This window comes from Pithys albifrons, chromosome 4, assembly GCF_047495875.1.
Source record: "Pithys albifrons albifrons isolate INPA30051 chromosome 4, PitAlb_v1, whole genome shotgun sequence".
In the NCBI taxonomy this organism is placed as follows: Eukaryota; Metazoa; Chordata; class Aves; order Passeriformes; family Thamnophilidae; genus Pithys; species Pithys albifrons.
This window is the reverse complement of record NC_092461.1, coordinates 81,245,594-81,264,889: the sequence shown is the minus strand read 5'-3', so window position 1 is coordinate 81,264,889 and position 19,296 is coordinate 81,245,594. Positions and strand designations below refer to the sequence as shown.

The 19,296-nt window shown below is 37.0% G+C and overlaps 1 protein-coding gene across 13 annotated transcripts in view; it reads right to left on the bottom strand.

The window, feature by feature from the left end:
- The window catches only part of PTPRM (protein tyrosine phosphatase receptor type M), a 467,851-nt gene that overhangs the window by 79,827 nt on the left and 368,728 nt on the right, over nucleotides 1–19,296 (bottom strand). For 7 of the 13 annotated variants that reach the window (XM_071554784.1, XM_071554787.1, XM_071554786.1 and 4 more), the window contains 4 exons: nucleotides 18,341–18,492; nucleotides 15,738–15,812; nucleotides 15,495–15,521; nucleotides 10,450–10,637 (listed from right to left, as the gene is read on the bottom strand). In XM_071554784.1, the coding sequence (XP_071410885.1) occupies nucleotides 10,450–10,637; nucleotides 15,495–15,521; nucleotides 15,738–15,812; nucleotides 18,341–18,492 (442 nt within the window). The remainder of the gene's footprint in view (nucleotides 1–10,449; nucleotides 10,638–15,494; nucleotides 15,522–15,737; nucleotides 15,813–18,340; nucleotides 18,493–19,296) is intronic. The other 6 variants (XM_071554785.1, XM_071554792.1, XM_071554793.1 and 3 more) reach the window with 2 other exon arrangements.

Below are 19,296 nucleotides of genomic sequence, written 5' to 3'. Positions count from 1 at the left end.
TAAGAACAGTTATTATTGCACAGGCAAGCACCTAAAAGCTAGATGAGTATATATGAAGTATATATGTCAGTATTATGAATTTTCATCAGTCTTGAACTGAGTTGCAAACGCCAATAATTTTAAATGGTTGATGCTGCCATCACATTATTTCTGAAATACTGTCACTAACAGTATTTCACAAGGCCCCAAAGGCAGCCTGGTTTTCCTTCTGCTCACCTCCTGAGCTGCTTTGTTTTCATGGGTACTACAGACTTCCCATTGGCTTTGACCTGGAGGCCAATTTTCTCCCCAGTTACCCTGCTAATCTTTGCCTGACCAAGATGTCTGCATCTTCTCATGCCTGTTCGGCAGGATATGTCCTCTACTCCTCCCAGATGACTTGCTGAGGACCCAGGGCAACCAAACTGCTAATTAGTAAGACACATACAGAGCCAAGCAGTTACAGAACATCACAGCCCCATAATAGCACAGTCAGTGGCATCACTGAGATCCAGCATGAAGGGTAACTGAGGAGCAGCTATCACACTGAGACAGAGGCAATGGCAGGGAACCAGCAATGACCTGGCAGATTTTCCATGGACTTGACACTTCCCACAGACTCTTCCAGGCTCGTCAAATCAGTATGTTGTAAGAAAAACATCATTCCTGCTAGAAAATGATGATCATGTGTTCCATTGACAGGACAGGTACTAAAGTACTACAAAATACATGTAAGAAGAAGTCTTGTATTCCAGTTAGAAAACTTCTTAAAAGATACACTGACCCACAGGCTACATAAGAATGCAAATTTTCATTTCCTGAAAAATTTATAATGGCTACTTTAACTTATTTAACACAAATGTATTATAGATAATATTGTGTATTTTATGTATTCTGTGGATAATCTGATGCTAAATGAAAACCTAATAGCTACATTATGCTAATTTGATTTGAAAAGTGTTCCTCTCACTTTACAAACAGCCAGTAATAATGCTCTGGTCACGAGACCGGCAATGGATTCAAATGCCTAATTATTTGTAGTGAATAACTGCAATCTATAGAAAACATATAGGGTGCATATATAATTAATAAAAATAGATTATAATTGCACTTAGCATCATTTGCATAATTTAAAATGAAATAACTACATGACTGACTTTTTATGACTTTTTAAAGGGCACTAATAAAATATGAAGAAGGCAAGGAGGCTTATATGAGTAGGAAGTAATGAATAATATCTTGAACGTTTAAGCACCATATATTATTCTGTGCACATAAATTGGACCAATTCATTTTTGCAGGTGCAATGGGAAAAGTACAGTACATCAGCAGTTTTCAAAAGTAAATAATACGTTAACTGAAGAAGGGATTACAGATTCTGATCAAATATTCAATGTCTTATTTGAATAATTAATAAGTCAGGCTGGTACAAATACGCTGCATATAGCCTGCAATGTTTCAAAACCTTTTCTTTCTTTCAAATCATACTTGTCACTACCATTTAGAGTGATTAACCTGTGACCTCACTGCTGTGAGCATTAAAGCCATTCTCGCAGATTTCCCTCTGGAAACTCATATTATGACTGAAATGAAGTTCAGTGGCCCCATTTAGTTTCCTACTGTGGTGTTCAATAGCCCATGATGAATCACAGATTGGCTAAATCTGAAACTAAACCCTAATTTCAATAGGTGGAGAGAAAGCAGAGATTTGATATTAGCAAAAACATAGTAGCAGTAGTCAGAAACATAGTAGCAGTAGTCGGAAAAAGTGACTTAGGACTAACAGACAACCAGAGACAATTATACTCTGTCTGCTGGGTACAGTTTGACTGTTTCTCAACCTGTGTATGCCAAAGGGCATGAAGACAAGACTGGCTGGAGAATAATGGTGCAAGATTCCACATGCTATAATAGTGGAGTGATGTGTGGAGTGGAGTTGGTTGTTAAAAGAATGAGAATATACCACTGTGTACATATCAACATGAGGAAGCAGTAAGATGGAAAGGGTTAATTATTCCCACTAACATTATATAAGCCCTGTGTTAATTAGTTGGATTTATAAGATGTGCATACAGGATTTCCAGAGATCTGCTTAGTACCAAATTGATAACAATTACTGAAACTCGGAAGTTGCTTCTCTTAATGCTCCAATTTTACATTGCCCAAGCTCACAAATCTTTCCAGAATAAATCGAGAAAAATTTTGCAATGTCTTTAGAGAATGAAAGATCCTAATGATGGAGTCATAGGTCAGGAAAATGGGAGGAAGATTAAAACAAGTTTTGAAAGACTACTGTGGCAGCTGGATCCAAGATGGAAAACAATTTCCTAAAATAAATTGAAACTTTATTACCATGGGATAATTAAGGGCCAGAAGCATATGTACAAAACTGCATACAACAGCTAAAATTATTCCATTTTAAATGCTTAAGTAGACGCACTCATTAAGGATCACGAATAACATTAAGAGGTGCTTATCATGCTTTAAATTACATTTAGATTTTCAGTCCAGCTATGAAATATGAAACAAATGTCTGCTAAACATAGGAGCACTGATAAAACTCCCAGGGCATCTTCAGGACCATGAGAAATGACATGCTACAGCACATTTTTTATTGTTGATATATTTAGTACTCATTCATATGTTTGCCACTGCATGCACCAGTACTACCAGACTCAGTAGATGCAGAGAATGACTGAAATAGCTGACAGAGTTCCTACATAAAAACAACCTGTACTTGGTTTACTTGGTTCAACAGATCAGCCTAAGAATCTGTAGCTCATGAATTTTGAGTGGACCAACATTTTCCTGAGTTGGATCAATACCACTTAGTCTCTGTTTTAACTGCTGAATGGGATACAATGGTCATGAAAGATGCACTTAAAAGCTACCAGGCTTTCTTTAGGACACAGTCTAACCTTTCCATACAAGAATGAGACAGGTAGACTTATATGAAGAAAAACATTGGGCTGAATTATTCATCCTTTTTCCATGTTAGATATCCTTGCTGCCCGAGATCATACACAGTTCAGACTGTTTAGGCTACTGAGAAGAAGAAAACAAGAGGTTCATACCCAAGTAAATCACAGACTGATCAGTACCAAAGCCAGCATGAGCAAACAGCTGCATACACCCCACTGAGAGTAATCCTAAGGATACTGGAAGCATTCTAGTCTATACAGCTCTGCAATTTTGCTATTCAAACAGATAAAAGCACAAAGCCTTTCTAATGAAGCCATGACCTGCCTAAACTATTTCCTGTGATAAGAATAAATTCTAATTAAACCTGCTTAAACAAAAAAAAAGTAGAGAGATGTTTCTGCATATACGTGCACTTTTATTTAAATTGGAGGAGAATGCATTTAGAAAGAGCAGGAGAGGGAAACTGTGATTTATAAAGTTCCAGGTCATCTTGATCACTGGGCAGTTAACCACACTGTGGCATAAGGCAGTGTCATGTGACACTGTGACAGCCCTTCTCATAGATTTGAAATCTGCTAAGAAGAGAAATTCAGAGCTATTAAGGATAGGTTTACAATCACATAAACCTTGGTGACACACCAAAAGACATTCAACAAACTAATTGTCCCTCCTCTGAATGAAAAAAGTCTCAAATAAATTCCCATTAACTGTCATACAGTTAAACTTGTTGACAACTGATTCTTGCTGATGAACAACTGGAAGTCACCCATTTTGCTACAAGACTTACTAAAGAATTAAATGGATACTGCATATACTGAGAAGCTGTGTCACTAACAACATAGGCTATTCACTAGTGAATGTAGTTTCAGATTTGGGATGACTTTATTTCGACAATCTGGTATTGATCTGGAGTAGTTTAGAATTTCCAAACCAAAACATGCTTTGTGGATATGGCAGTTGCTCATTTTCACTATTACTTTCAATCTTTCTAGATATGGTCTCACCAGTGTCAAGCCTTCTGCTGTCCAAGAGCCTGAGATAATCCCGAGCAGGAACAAGTTACCTGGGATTCCTGGAAGGCTGTCGCAGATCTCATGGCAATCTGAAGAAACTGGGTACATCTGAACACAGTCCTTTTATGGAGGAGGAATATCTGCCTCATATAAAGGACCTTTATAACTCCACTAGATGCAGGTACCCTTCAGTGTACATGAGACAACACTTCCACAGTAATATATGCCTATCACTGCAAATTTCCAGTATTAAAGATTGAAGATTCAACTGGGCATTCAAGTGATTGTTTTGAGTCCCATCTAAACAGATGAAACTTGAAAAAAAATAGTAATGATCTCTATAGTTGAATATTCCTAGCAATTTTCCACACTGTTTTCACAGGACAAGTTCCCACTGTTTTACTTCTATTTCTATCTTTGTTACATTTACAATCTCTAATGAATTTTCCTCATTATTACAAAAATAGAAAGAGAAGAACAATTACCTGCTCTAGGTTCTTGAGGACACAGATGCTATCCTTCCTGTACTTAGATTGCAGACTAATGTCCCCATTCCCAGCCAATGTTCCAGAGTCTTTCTGGTTTTTGGGTAATTTGTGTCTTGTGGGCTAAGAAATAACCTGCACTGATTGTGGTATTGACTGTCTCAGCTGGTGATGCAGAACATCAAATGAAATCAGTGGAAAAGGTGTGATAAAAATGTACTGGTTGGAGGTGAGAAAGGTTAGTTGCAGTCACATGCAATATGCAGGAAAAACCAGCACCAGCTGGGTCCTACCAGTAGCTATATCAACAAAACATAAAAATATACTTGTCTTTCCTACTATTTTCAAATTTCAGAACAGGGCCCCAGAAGCACAGAGATGCTACTGGAGACTGGGTTTGAGTGACAGAATTCTAGTCTGTTAGGGCTTTGCATGACAGCAGAAAATGGAAATTTTATCAGATTTTTTTTCCTAAGTCAGACAGTAATCTAACAGTGGTCTGAAAAAAATCAAAACCTTAAGCAGACACCTATGAGGCAAAATTCCTCCATAAAAACTTCCCTTCTTGCCTGTCATACTTTCTGCCCCCCAAAACAAGGATCTGCATTTTTACTGGATTTAGAGATGTCTTTTTCCCTATTTTCCTTCTTAAAACCATTTTGCATTTACCCCAGATAATCCACTGGACAGTGAAAAACTTGGATTCTATTGACTATTAGCATATCCACCTCAGCACATCTACATCAGCATATCTTCTAAAGCTCCATTTCAATGAATATCCTGCTATGAAGACAGAACTTCTTTCATACCCCCAATTAATCGCAACACTCACCTCCAAATCCTCTTCTAATTATTCATTTCTTTATGATCACCTTTGACCACAGGCCCCCAAGGTATAACTGAAAAATGACTGTGGCCAGATAAACTATTTTTAAATACTTCTACCAATCCATAATAGGTGCTAAGAAGTGCTAAACTGAAACGAATTGTTTAACACACATTAGAAAATACATTTCATGTTCCTGACCTTGACAGGCTTTCTGAGCCTGTATTCACCTATTTAAGTGCAATGATTTAGATATTAATATAGTTATGTTGGTGCAACACATCAGAGTGGAGACCATGCAGCACAAAAGGGACAAAATCTGCAGTTTATCTTGACAGTATATAACTTTACTATTTAGAAATAGTATTGGTTTAATGACAAAATTCTTAAATAATTTCCTGACTGAAACAGTTAAGAGAAAGGATGTTCAACAGAAGGGGAGGAGAACAAAGACAAGACAGACAGTGGGGAGGAGGCCTTAAAGATAAAGGTACATGGAGAAACCTTTTTTAAAACTGTTATTGATCCATTCCAGTTAGTGACAGTAAGTGAGGCTGATCTGAGCAGGATACCCTTTGCAAATCCTGGCTTTTCAAAGGAACCTCTGGTTTTGAGATAATGGAAGCTCAGAACTCCCTGTCATGTAACATAATGTGAAATTGATTTTGCAGGGTTTTATCTACACAGAGTTGCACTGGTTTAATTAAAGGTGTGTTTTAAAATCAATTCTGTTAAACCAGTCCAAGCTTCTGTGTGGACACTCTGAAATCGATTTGAAACTGTCTTATGTCAACTACCTTTAATTTGGCAAAGAACCAATTTACATTGAGGAGGCACCAATTTAAGTTGAGCCAAAAATAGGGTTAAAATAAAACCTATCCAAAATGATACAATTCTGTTGAATTCCTCTGTTTCTGCCCTAGCTATGCCAAGCTATGCTCGTCTCCAGTAGCCCAGTTTGTTTGTTTAGGAAGGAGGTGAACTCGTTTCTTGGATTCCATGGATTTATGGCCTTTGGAAAGATACATGTTCTTGAGAAAGGGTAACAGTGTAAAGCACTGTGATACCAGAGAGTCTGAAAACCAAAAGGTGACAGGTGTAAGAAAGCAGTGAGGGATTGTGAAGACCACTTTTCTCTTCTTTTCTATTTATTTTGTTTCTTTAATGCAGAAAGAAGACGAAAAATGAGCCTCCTTCATTCAGTGAAAGCTCTCCCATGCTGTAGTACTGGGAAACAGCTTAAATAAGCCACAATTAGTGTAAGGGTGCATGGGAAATCAGGCCAATGTTATCCTATCAGTCCAACACTGCTGTGCTGAGCTAAGATCTCCCCTTTCTTAAGGCTCTGGGAGGGGATAGAAAGGATTTTAAAGATCCACTGCAGCCTAGCTGTGTAGAAATTTCCCCCAGTTCAAGATTTTCTGTGCAATCCCAATCATTCACACTCCACTCGGCTGCAAATGAAGGTCTGCATTTGAGTCCACAGCTTACGTAACTGTATCCATGCTCTTTTCAAACCTGAGACTCACAAGGGAAAGTGGGCAGTGAACTTGTTAGTGGTGTGCCACTCAGGAAGGACATGTCTGCATTTGGTTCTACAGGCACAGCCAGGCACAGTATGGGATGCTGCACTGCTCCAACCAGGACGCAGGGCCTGATCCTGCTGGAGGGAACAGGAGACTGCATGCATGCCTTCGAAGAAACAGAGCCAAGCTATGCAACTGTGTTCCTGCTGATACTCAACCAAAGCCTTTTCAGTGATGAGAGCCAAAGTATCTCAACTCCTCCCAGAAGGAGAACCAAAGGGCACAATCTGGCAAAGCAGGATGTTCCTTCAAGCCCCCATATACTGGGAACTACAGACAGACACCGAGTATCCCAAGAAAATCCTAATGCAGAGCTGAGCACTGAGTGATTAATTACCAGCCTGACACTGCTTAAAGATGATTTTTCAACCTTTTTCCTTTGTGTCAGTTATGTCACACCAAAAACTCGTGCATGACACCAACAGGACTTAAAACTACATATATGCGCTTAGAGGGTGAACTGTAGCCCTAATTACTGAGAATAGTGGCACCAATTATTTGGTTTTATTTTAAAGCACTTAAAACTATCCACCACAGTATGTGCTCTATATCCTTGCACTCCTCTGAAGTGTTCCTAATGGGTGATACTTTTACTTTCTGTTGAGTTCAACAGATTTACTTTCAGAGTGAATCCTGTGCGAATTTCTCCTGAATCAAACTCTTTCCCTGGTGGGACTATATAATCCTGCAGTCTTGTTAGAGCAAAAAGCATCTATGAGAATTCATTCAAAACAAATCCCCTGTCAAACTCTTTCTTTGTTTTCATTTGGACAGTTATCCTTCTGATAATATATAAGGAAAAAACTCTTTCATTGTCCAGTTCAAATTTGTAAAGAGGACAGTATCAGTTTCACAGCAGTGTAAACAAAAAGATTTGCAATCTTAGCAGGGCTAGAATATACTGGGCAGTTGTTCATTGCACATGGAGGAAAACCAGCAGTACTGTAGTATTTCAATGGGAAAAACCCCCTCAAAGATATGGCTAGTTATAGTTCATTATGATTCTAACAATTTCCATACATAAAGAAGACTTTTTCAGATGCAGCTTCACTATTTCAAGTTCCCCTTCCCTGTCACTATTAACAAACTGCACCTTAATGTATTGCATCTACTGGCATTAGTCATGACTACACCTACAGTCTGTAATGGGATGCCATTCATCAGCTTGGTAGGCTCAAAATTAAATGATTTTCCTGGAAATTGTTTCTCAGCAGCATCATTTGATCGGCTGTAGTTAAAAAGCCGTGTCATTGGTTGCACTACAAATTCCATTTTACAGTCTTCTTTTTTTTTTAATAAATTAATTGTAGTTTTCCTCTAGGCTTGATGCTGGTATAAAAGGTTTTGGCTGATGAGCAAGTCTTTTCCAAAGACAAGAATTTTCAATTCTATAATTTTTAAATAACAGTGGGATAAAACCCCACAGGAACAAACTTGTTTAAGTCAGCTACACAAATGAAAGTTGACAAGTGATTAGCTTTCTGGGAATGAATTGTTTTCTATGTTTTACGGGAAAAAATGTCTTCAGTGACACACTTTGGAAGTGGCCTGAAGCATGGGTTTTTGAAATCTAATACTACAAATAGCAGTTTAAACAATTATATATTTAAGCATTTCTTATAACATGAAGTTGGCATGACAAAGCGTGAAGTTCAAAAAAACCACCATCTCTTGTAAAATGCAAGCACTATGCACACTTGTAAAAACTCAGCAATGTACTACTAATTGTATTAGTCATTCTGAAGGACTTGCAGCGATTAATACATTAGTTCCTACCTTTAAAACTTAAGTATGGTATATTGAACCTCCAGGGCTGTGCATACCCATGTATATGTCCAAAGAGAAATTGTTGCTTGACCTACAGAGTGGAAGTAATTTAAATGACTTTTGCTGCTTGTCCTCTTCCCTCTCTTTCCATCAGATAAAAGAAAGATTTTTTTTTCCCGGCTTCTACTTTGATGACACAGAATTAAAATTGAATCTCTGTCATCCTCCTTCTCACTGGCTGTGTCAGAGTCACATCACAGTATGACCCGTTCACACCCTCTGATTTCTCATATTCTAACTTCCATGGAAAATAAATTTAGGGCTGTGTACTGTGATGGAGATGCAGTGTAATTTGGACAGATTTCTCAACTGGACAAATGGACACTAAAACACACAGAGGCAGACACAGGCTTTGTCAGGTGTAGCCTGCTCCTGGAAATGGGGGAGTGGGTTGCTGCTGATCCATATTTGCTTTCCAGAGAATGCAGCAGGGAACTTTTTTTTAATCTAATCACACTGTCTTGGATCATAGTCCACATCAAGTACAAGAAGTTAACAGAGTAATTCAGAGGTGACAGCTTCAAGTCTGCCTACAGATTCAGACCCCACAAGTTCTTACGCAGTGCATCTTCCTACCTGACCAATCCGAATTACCTCAAAAATTCTCACACTCTTTGACAATTTTGACAATGTATAGTCCAAAACTGATGAACAATCTTATGTGTCTTTCCTCTGTGAAGTAACATTTGTGCTACTTTGTTTTCTAGGTTCAAATCCATTGAATTGTAATCTGCAAGGCACTACTTGCTGTAGACATCAATCAATATTAGTGTTTCTGTATGTGAGAATCATTCACAAGAATAAACTCCTTAAAATCTGAGCTAAAAGGCAGAGAAAGGTGGACAAAGGACATTAATCATTATCCCCTAGAAATTAAAATATTTGACCTAAGCAGTTTTTAAAGGGTCTCAAATCATTTGGCTGAGGAATGGTGCATTCCTGAAACTCTTTAGCATGGCCAAGTTTTCAAAATAACTCATAATACTACCCTTAATTTTGGGCTTGAGAATAAGTTCTGCTAGTTTTTTTGTTTTTTTCACTTAGCAAACTGACTCATGTCACAAGGAAGTCAGAATCCACAGGGCAGTTTGTGCATTCCTACAGTATTTCCCAGGACACAATGGCCATGACATTCAAACCAAAGATGGTGACAGGGAGCAAGAGGTCACTCTAGCGTAAAATGAAGAAACAGAAGCTGAATTTAAAAAAAAACAAACAAGAAAAGAAGAAAGCAGACTATAAGTGGATATGAAAAATAATGGGGATTAGAGAGAGCCTCCAGCTAGTTCAAAATAGTTCAGGCACCACAAATAAAATTTGATAGCACTGCAGGCCTCTCTTGAAGATTTGTGCACTTCCTCTCCATGACAAATACTGCTAACCCAAGAAATAATGCTTGCAGAACTTGATTTCAAAGCTAGTATCATTCTACAGGGTAACTGCAATTAGACAATCTGTGATGCAGAACTTTGGAAAAAAGCTATATTTTTCAGTAGTAAAAGGAAAATATGAGAAGTTCTGGGAGAAACACTAGTGGACCTGTTTTTTTTAATATATAGCTTTATGCAATTAGAATTAAACAGAGATTTCCAAGCAAAGGTTGTTACGTCTCTGTTCTCATCCTGACTGGTTACAATCAGAAAAATTGCTCATTGTGAAAGTGATCCTTTCCATTCAGTATTTTCCCTCACACAGAAGGCTGGCTTACTTAGTTGAATAATTACTTTTCCTGTTTTATGATACAGGTAGCAGACACATACAGCCAATAGTTCAGAAGACAAAATAAACAGATCATTAGACCTGACACTTACTTCATATTCCTCTTTGAATCCATAGCCTTCTGCACATTTCATCTGGGTGATGTGCTGCAGCAAGTCAGCCACACGGATGGCTGGATGGAGTTGTCCAGTCTGGTAGGGCACATCCACTGGATCTCGTTTTTTGTAGGTATGGGATTGGACCAGGCTGCTTGTGTCACTGACCATCGTATGGGTTTCATCTAGGAAAAGAGCATCTCATGATGTTCCGGCTCATTTTCACTTAATAAAAGAAACAGAAACTACACAGATTTCTAGAGGAATGGCAGAAATCTGACACCATCAGCATTGCTTCTTTCTGTGAAGGCTACACCAGAAGAACAGTAAATCCATGGAGGAGTTTACACAGGGAAATTGCAAGACTGATTGGAATGAGGCAAAGTCCATAGTTCTACAATGGAAGCATTGCAGAGCAGTCCAAACTCTAATATTGTTTTAAATATCACTAGCTGATAACAAACACATTTCAAAATAGGCATTTGGTTTTAAACTGCACAGAAGTTTCATTCTGAAACTTCAACAAGTCCCATGGAATGAAATTGGACTTGCATTCTTCGTAGATTACTGAAGTGCTGTATTTTACACTACAAATTTAGAGCAAATGTTTGGAGTGAGCAAAATAAAAAGATGCACAAAATGGATTATGATTTCATCAAGCTAGGACTGCAATGGAAATGTAGATCTGAAAACAACATTTGGAGACAGACTACAAGAGGACAAATGCAAAGGATCATCTTATAAGGAAAAATGCCTTGACTGAGTGCTGAACATGCTTTAGGACCACGGCATATCATGAGCCACCACATTAGGCATGGAATGTTATATGTCAACTGACATGCAAGCCAACAAACAGGAGATCCCCGTGGGCTGGTTAAAATTTTTATGAGACACATACTCTCCCAACCCTCCACATTTCTTCCATGGGGCAAATGGGCAACTTACCATTGATTGGCACTTTTAAGAAGATACATATCAGGAGAAAAAAAAGAGGAGGAGAAAAAGGAAACAGGGCATAAGCAACAACACTACATTAATAATTACAGGTAATTTTATGTTTGTAATTTAGTCTTTACAAAATGATTTCCTCAATGAGTCTGATTCTAATCTCAGTTTCACAGTATAAATTAGATTTACTGAAACCAAGGTATCTTACTGTGAGTCAATTCACAGAGACGGAACTGAGATCAAAACCTACACTTAGCAGTAAACAGCTAGATGTGCACTCTACCTAAGGAAGCAATATGACTTTCTTCCTGTTTAGATGGAATTCTAAAAATTTGTTCAGACTTGGCAAAATTAAAAGCCCAACCCAGATTCTAAGGTCCAGTATATTTTATCTGTTTACCTAAATAATAATTTTATATATACTAGTTTTTAAATTGTAACCAAAACTGTAAATGTGACTTATTTGACTTATTCAGGCTATTCCTCACTGGCTACACACTAAATAAAAATACTAAATCTTTATAATGTTTTTAAAATACAGTATTTATCAAAAAAAGGCTACTTCATAAAATAAGCTGTATGAAAGGGAAGCAGTAAAATAATATTTCCACATTCATAAGTTAGATATATTACAGCAGAAAGTTCCACAAATACCCTGTATGAAAAGGCCCAAGATTCTCATGTACAAAGCAAAAATACTAACACACTTCTTAAAAGGTGATATTCTGGTCTTGGTTATACCACGGAAAATGGATGTTAAAGCCAGAAAGCTCAATGAATCATATGATTTGAGGTTGCCTCAATTCCCACTAAGACACATGAAATCTGGTCCTCACTAAGCATAAAGAGAATATGAACTATGCATTTGGAGATAAACCAAAAATAGCAGAGAAAAACTTATGGGTATGAGTATGGGCATTTCACTCCTTTTTCTGCCAGGCTGCTAACCTGATCTAACACAAAACAAAGGTATTCATCTTTTAGTCATAAAATTTTACAACGCTCTTCTAACGTGATATAAACTTGTACTGCAAAGCACCTCAGGATGCATGGCATGAAGCGTGGTATACAAGTGTAGGTACAGTATGTTGCTGCTGAAATGGCACCTGAAAACTACAAGGTGGCTAAGACACAAAAGACAAAAGAAGTGTAGGAAGTTGATCATGACTTTTTGGGTTGCTTATTTAAATTTTGGAAACAGGTTAGAAAAATTGAGGATTGATTTTTTTTCCAAACTGCAAATTCTTTGTACCACAGATTTTAGTAACTAAGAAGAAGGTAAAGTTATCAGATAGCAGGATCTTGTACTATGGAAGTAGCAGTTTAATACTTAAAATTCTCTTTTCTGTGAGCTCCCTAGTTTTAGACTCATTTTCCTCTCTCCATTTCTTTATCTCTTATACCTTCATTAATACTATTTTTCTCTGTTTGGGAGTTACCTTTTAAGTTGTTTTAAACAAAGTGCTTGCAATCCTTGGTTTATATGGTACTTTAGGAGCCACATATATTATTTTTACTTTCCCTCTGAGCACCGTAGCATGAGCTTTTCAGGGTGTGAGTTTTTCAAAGGTTGAACTCCTCCAGATGTAGTGTTCATATCTGTCCAGTTTAAATACTCCTACAGCTGCCGTGGTCCTACTCTTTACTTACTCTTTCCCATAGAGTTGCACAACACTTATCAAATAATATACTTTATTTACTGATGAGTTGAACTCTTGGCATGGAAGGTATCTGGAAATGCAGCCCAGTATCTTTCCTGGGCTGAAACTCATTTCATTCTGCAGTTTCAGAAATACGCACATGACTGTCACTAGGCAAACATGATCACTCATCCTCAGATTCTGTAAATTTGGCCACTGTTATGCAAAGTTTTGGTGTTTGATTTTTTTTTAATTTTGGCTTTTGCTTAGGTTATTAGGCCAATAATGAATGTTTATCTTCAAATAGAAGAAAATTTCCTCACCTGAAACTAAGTAGACAGACTTGTCTTTTGCCTCATTTAGAGCTCACCACCAATTATCAGTTGTTGTTTTTTTTAATTGGATAAGAAGTTCTTAATTCACATGAATAGTCCAAAGATCCTGTTGTACATAAACTTGGAAACAGTAGAAGTGTTGGCATTTCTAGAAGATTTTGAAAACCGAATTCAATCATTTACCAAACTTGTACACTTCCTAGGAGGTCACACTGAAAAGCTCATTTAGTTCTAACTACAGGCTTGACCTTGCAGTCTAACACAACTTCTTTAAACACTGGAAGACAGCAAGAGCAGGTATTAGTTGCAATTAAATGCCTGCATACTTTGTTAATAGCTATATTCCTCTACCAACTCAAGCATAGCTAATTTGATTTACCTCAGATAAAACACTATTCCCATACAGACAGTCATAAACACATTGGGAGAGAGATCTGTTATGCATGGAGAACCATTCATAAAATGGTGCTATATTTTTAACATGTAAGGTTGCAAAAATATTTATTTTATGCAGTGAAATAACTGGAAGATTTTTTGAGATGAGTAAGCACAGGTTTGCTGTAGTAGACCATAAAATAGATATCTAACTAATTAAAGATATTACAGACTTAGCAAAACCAGAGAATTTATTTTTCCCAGTGTGTGTTTGCCTGATATCTGAATTACTTCCTTAGAGATTATTTCTTGTGGGGGGAAAAAAACTAACATAATTTTAGTAACGCTGTTATATAGAAAAGGATCACAAAAACAATCAGAGAAACCATTAACTAAACTTAATAATATAGATAGGAAATCTCAAAAGTTCTTCTCCTGATAACAGTACTTTTCTCCTTGCCCACCCACAAGGTCAGAAAGAACATCTTCTGGATGAAGCACTGAATGAATGCTAAAACACACAAAAAAATCAAACATCGCAGGCAGTTAAAAGGCACTGCAAATTTCATTTGCATGCAGATTATTACATTGTTACAGTCTCTACCATTACCTTCTTCCAGATTTACATAATGTATAAAACCAGCAAAGTTCCTTCTCGAAGTTATCACAGTGGAAATGCCCTGTGCTAAATATTCTTTCACAATAACAGATTTGCAAGATCACCTTCCTAAAATTCTGCCTCTTATATGCTTCACTCTACTTTTACATAGGCCTGTTTAACTTCCAGTTTAAAAGCAGGAATCAGTTAAGGGGTCTTACATTTTTTACAGTGATTTAAGAAAAAGGAGGATGAACAAAAATATTTGTTGTGAAAATACAAATTGAAAAAATAAGGAAATAGGCTTAACATTGGAGTTTGAATTCTTGCTACAGTGCACTGTTATATTTTGACTTTTTATTAAAAAAATGCCTCTATTTAGTAAGTTAGCATGGAAAGGAGGTGCAAAGGAATAGAAGCCACAAAGCGGTTAAGAGTTGCTGAAAATGCAATAGCGCTTCATGCTTATTATTTATCACTGTGCAGAAACTTTCCTCATTTTGACATTGGACAATAGTAGGTTTTCCTAAACTCCCAGTGGAAATGCCTTACACTTTGACTGTATGTTTTTAACTTACAGTTCTGTTTTATTTCCTTCCTGTGACATCTGATGCATAATAAACTATATACTTAAAGTGTCATGTTATCATTTTGCTGTTCTCCCCTCTGAAACTTCACTTTGACAAGCACATCAGGAAGTCTGCAGTATTGTGAGAAGACATGATAGCTGGTAGATGACCAAAACTACATTTTGTCTTATTTTCTGTATCCTGAATAGTCTAATTAGGAAAAAAATATTTTTAAAAAGTGACATCTTCAGTCCTCAGGTAAAACAGAAAAAAAATGAGAGAAACTATTTGACTTGCTTCAATAATCAAATTCTTTTGTGTCACTCCAAATACATGCATACACATTTCTTTGGAAATCCACTTGTTAAAATGATTTCTCGCTTTTCTTCCCTGACTGGCATTATGACAGCAGTAATCAAGCCTGGTAACTGTCCTTAACACCTCAGTATAGCAAAGTCTACCACCACTTCCCTTAGCTTAAAACTCCAGCATTTTGCATACTATTGTCCGTACCCCGAAAACTGCAACTTCCATAATTACTTCAGCAATGAACTTTGATAAAGGGAAATGTTCTCACCTAAAATTGCAGTTGGCACAAATGGATCTGTCATACATCATAAGCAGGTCAATGCAGAAAAGGTAAAAAGAGAGAGAACAGTAAATGACATGTTGCCGAGTTTTCTTTCAGAAAGCTACTGTAAGCAACCAGTAAGTTGCTTATATATGTCTTAGTTTGATGGCAAGTATAGTAACATAAATATGTACAGTTCTATTATGAAAAGGTCTATACAGGGTGGAAAGCAAGAAAAAAATCGGTTACCTGGATAGTAAGAATTAGGTACTGTTGTGCTCAATGTGTTAGTTTTCATTGTAAATGAAGATGGTGAAGATACAGCTGCAAAAAGAAACAAAGCTGGTTAGAGACAGCAAAGTGATATGCAGCAAATGAAGCTGAGTGATACAGCATATACGATTGACTTGGCTTAGAGTTTGTCCTTTTGTGTTACTGGCACTGGAATCTTGACGTAGGGAAAAGCAGGCAAGTCTAGTGAATGAAATTGCTCCTTGAATTTCATTGATTCTCTAAAAAGAAATGTCATTGGAGAAATCTTTTCATCAGTGAGGGCAAATATACTACTTCAATCACAAGATTAGACTGAATACTGATGCTTGAAAGAAGACATCACAATGACAACAGGTGCTTTTGACAGAAGCTTTGATCATTAGTAAGTTTGCTTAATAATACTGTAAATACTGTAAGCAAATATTTTACCATAGTTTATTTTTACCACTCCTTTTTTATTTGATTTGTTCAGTTAGGTGGATCATGCATACAGAGATACTAACAGACCCTGAACATTGCTCTTTGTTTAACAGTGGTTTTCAGGGAGTGACATACAGACCAATGCTTGCATTGGTATTTAATCATTTAGCCATTTGTAAAACCAATGGGAAAGCCCAAAAGAACAAAGTTCAGTTTGTCCCCTGGCATACAAAGATCATGCAAATAACTGTGGTGAACACAGACGCATTCAACAGATGAGAGTTAATCACATCATTTTACACAATTCTCAGCCAGAGTCATTAAAGGCTTTTAAGCAAAGCTCCTTTCAAATTCAGTGCCTTGGTTGCTTGTCTACACAGTCTGATCAGTAAATGTAAGCACATTCTAGATACCAGTAAATGGACTAACAGGAATGTGTGAAACAAAATAAAGTTGAGAAATGCCAGATCTGTTGGATGAGGACTGAGATTACTCCTGCTGGCTTTCATTCATCTTTTTCTGTGTTGATCTTCTAGAGCATAGTTACCAGCCCTTGTTAAGAAGGAGCTATCTCAAAAGTGGCTTAAATAATGCTGGCAGTTACCATTTCCCTATAAATTAATATATCTAAGACCACTTTCCTTTGATTATATCTCCCAAATGAGGAGATTACATTTCCTTGATGGAAAGAACAGAGTGATACTCCTTTTGGGATGTATCTTTCTGGGTATGGATTCAGAGATTAGCTGCAGTCGAGGCTGCTGCAACTAATAAAACCTGCTTGACAGAGAAAGCAGGCAGGATAAAGAACTTTCATAGGATGTAGGAACATTTTAAATCTCTTGAGTACAATGCTTTACACAAAGATTATTCCTAAAGACTGTCAGACTGCTTCTTCTGGTGACCACGTTTCTTGTGGAAAGACTAATTAGAGGTTCTGGCCCTTGAGTGGTATAAAAACCTTGCTATGCCAGTAATTGCAAATAGGTTTGAGGTGGTTTACATAAAGAGGATTTAGTCTCAGGAACTCACTGCAGCTTCTTTTGTAGTTATGACCATTCAGTAACACCACTGGAAAACTACATCATGATGATGGAAGATGAAGTCAAATCTCTTGATGTCTCCACAGAAGTGAGCAATCTCATTAACTGCAAGGGTATATTCTCACCAGAAAGGCAAGTCTGATTTGAATGATCTATTTCAAACCAATTTCAAAAGTAACTCAAATGCAAATTAACATTGCAAATTGTGAGAATAACGCTGCTGAAAAAAGTCTCCCTGTATAAACCTCACAGAGTGTTTGTACAATTGAGCTCATCAAAGATAAATTCTTAAGCGTGTTATTAAAGAGTGGGAGTTGGGCCTTGCAGACTGTTAGTACTTGAAACAAAATTTAATCTTTGACAAATTCTGAATATGTTAAAAACCACTGGCAAAAAAACCTGAGGTTCCTTAAGAACTATAAAATCCAAGAAACTTTTTGAACATACTCATCCTTTTAAAGAATTATAAGGAAATACTGGTTTTTTTGATCTTTGCTTAGTGCTAATCCTCTGACAGGAGCGGGACCTTGACTAAAATTCTAATACAGGAAATTTTATATCCCAAATTTTATTTCTTTTGGGGTAGATCCAAGAAGACCCAGGATATTAGAGAATCTCTTACGAAATTGCAGAACAGATAATTCCACTGAGTTCTTCCTTTGCACAAGCAACAGAAAGAACATCATCTAGAACTGGAAATAATGAGACAATCGGATCATCATTATTAAATTATGGCACTCCAAAATAAATTTATCCTACAAAAAAAAGAAGTAAGAAGGGGGAGCATTCGGAGGACTTGGGACAGCATGAGGAATACAAAATTTCTAACATACTAGAGAGATTGGAGAAAGGTAAAACTACTGTTTCAGTGATGTCATTGCTCTTCTGCAGAAGAGAAGGATGGACTGAAAAAAGCTCAATTACCCTTATTATTTTTAAAGAAGTCTATTCTTGATATCTGACTGTCTTGCTCATTTGAATAGACGCTGCAATGTGCTGCACAGTGGGAAACTCTGGATCCCATGGATTTTCCATGACTGAGTAATGAGGAATATTTTAAAAACCATTTGCACCTTTCTTTCACCTTCAAAAAGAAAAGAAGAGAAAAAAACTTACATCTCCCATTTAGATTGTGCGTGTCCATGAAAGAGAAAGCTTCATCACAGTTGGTGCCTTGCTCAGTGTAGCTTTTATCCATTGAATTCACCATCACTGTCATTTCCTGCCGTGTACTACTCAATGTCTCTTTCCGCTTTTTAGCCAATTTTCTTAGGAAATGAATGATGAGGGAAAAAAAAAGAAAAAACCCAACTATCAGTAAGCAGACATGGTCCTTATGTTGTTTACATCAGTATTGTAGTTTGTAAGCACATCATTAAGTAACATTTACATTTATTTCTGCATTTCTGGAACCTTAAATTGATTTTACTGTCATGTCTTTCTATCTGATAATGAAGGGATAGTTGCCAATGCTCTGATTTACAGTCAAGAGCACCTTAAGCCTTGGGAACCGCCACTGAATTTAAGGGGACTACTTGGATATGCAGGTGATGTGAGCATCTGTATCAGGCTACATCTGTTTAAATATGTAAATAAAAATGACAGGAGAGAAGATTTCACTGGAACTGACAAGTCAGTAACAATGTTCATATTCGTAGAACTGTCTGGAGCTGTTTCACTTAGACACCACTTAAGACAGCTACCTGATATTTACATAACACTGTATTCTATATGTTCAAGCTCTTAATACATAGTGCACACCCAAATGACATTTTAAATTGACTTGCATTCCTAAAGACTATTTTCTGTTACTCTTGATTTCAAGAGAATTAGTCACATGAGTTAGTTGCTTCTCAGTAGGAGTGGCCTGTGAAAGACAAGATGTTAAATCTGATACTACAATTGTAATTCATTAAACTATAGAACTGCTTTGGATGCACATATCTTGTATGTTATCAGATTTGTCTGTTTCAGTCTAAACTGTCTCTCCTAGTTAAGCAGAGCTACATCACAAAATAACATGTCCAAACCTCTTTATTTTAACTTTAAGCTCTGTGAGACATCTGCGATCC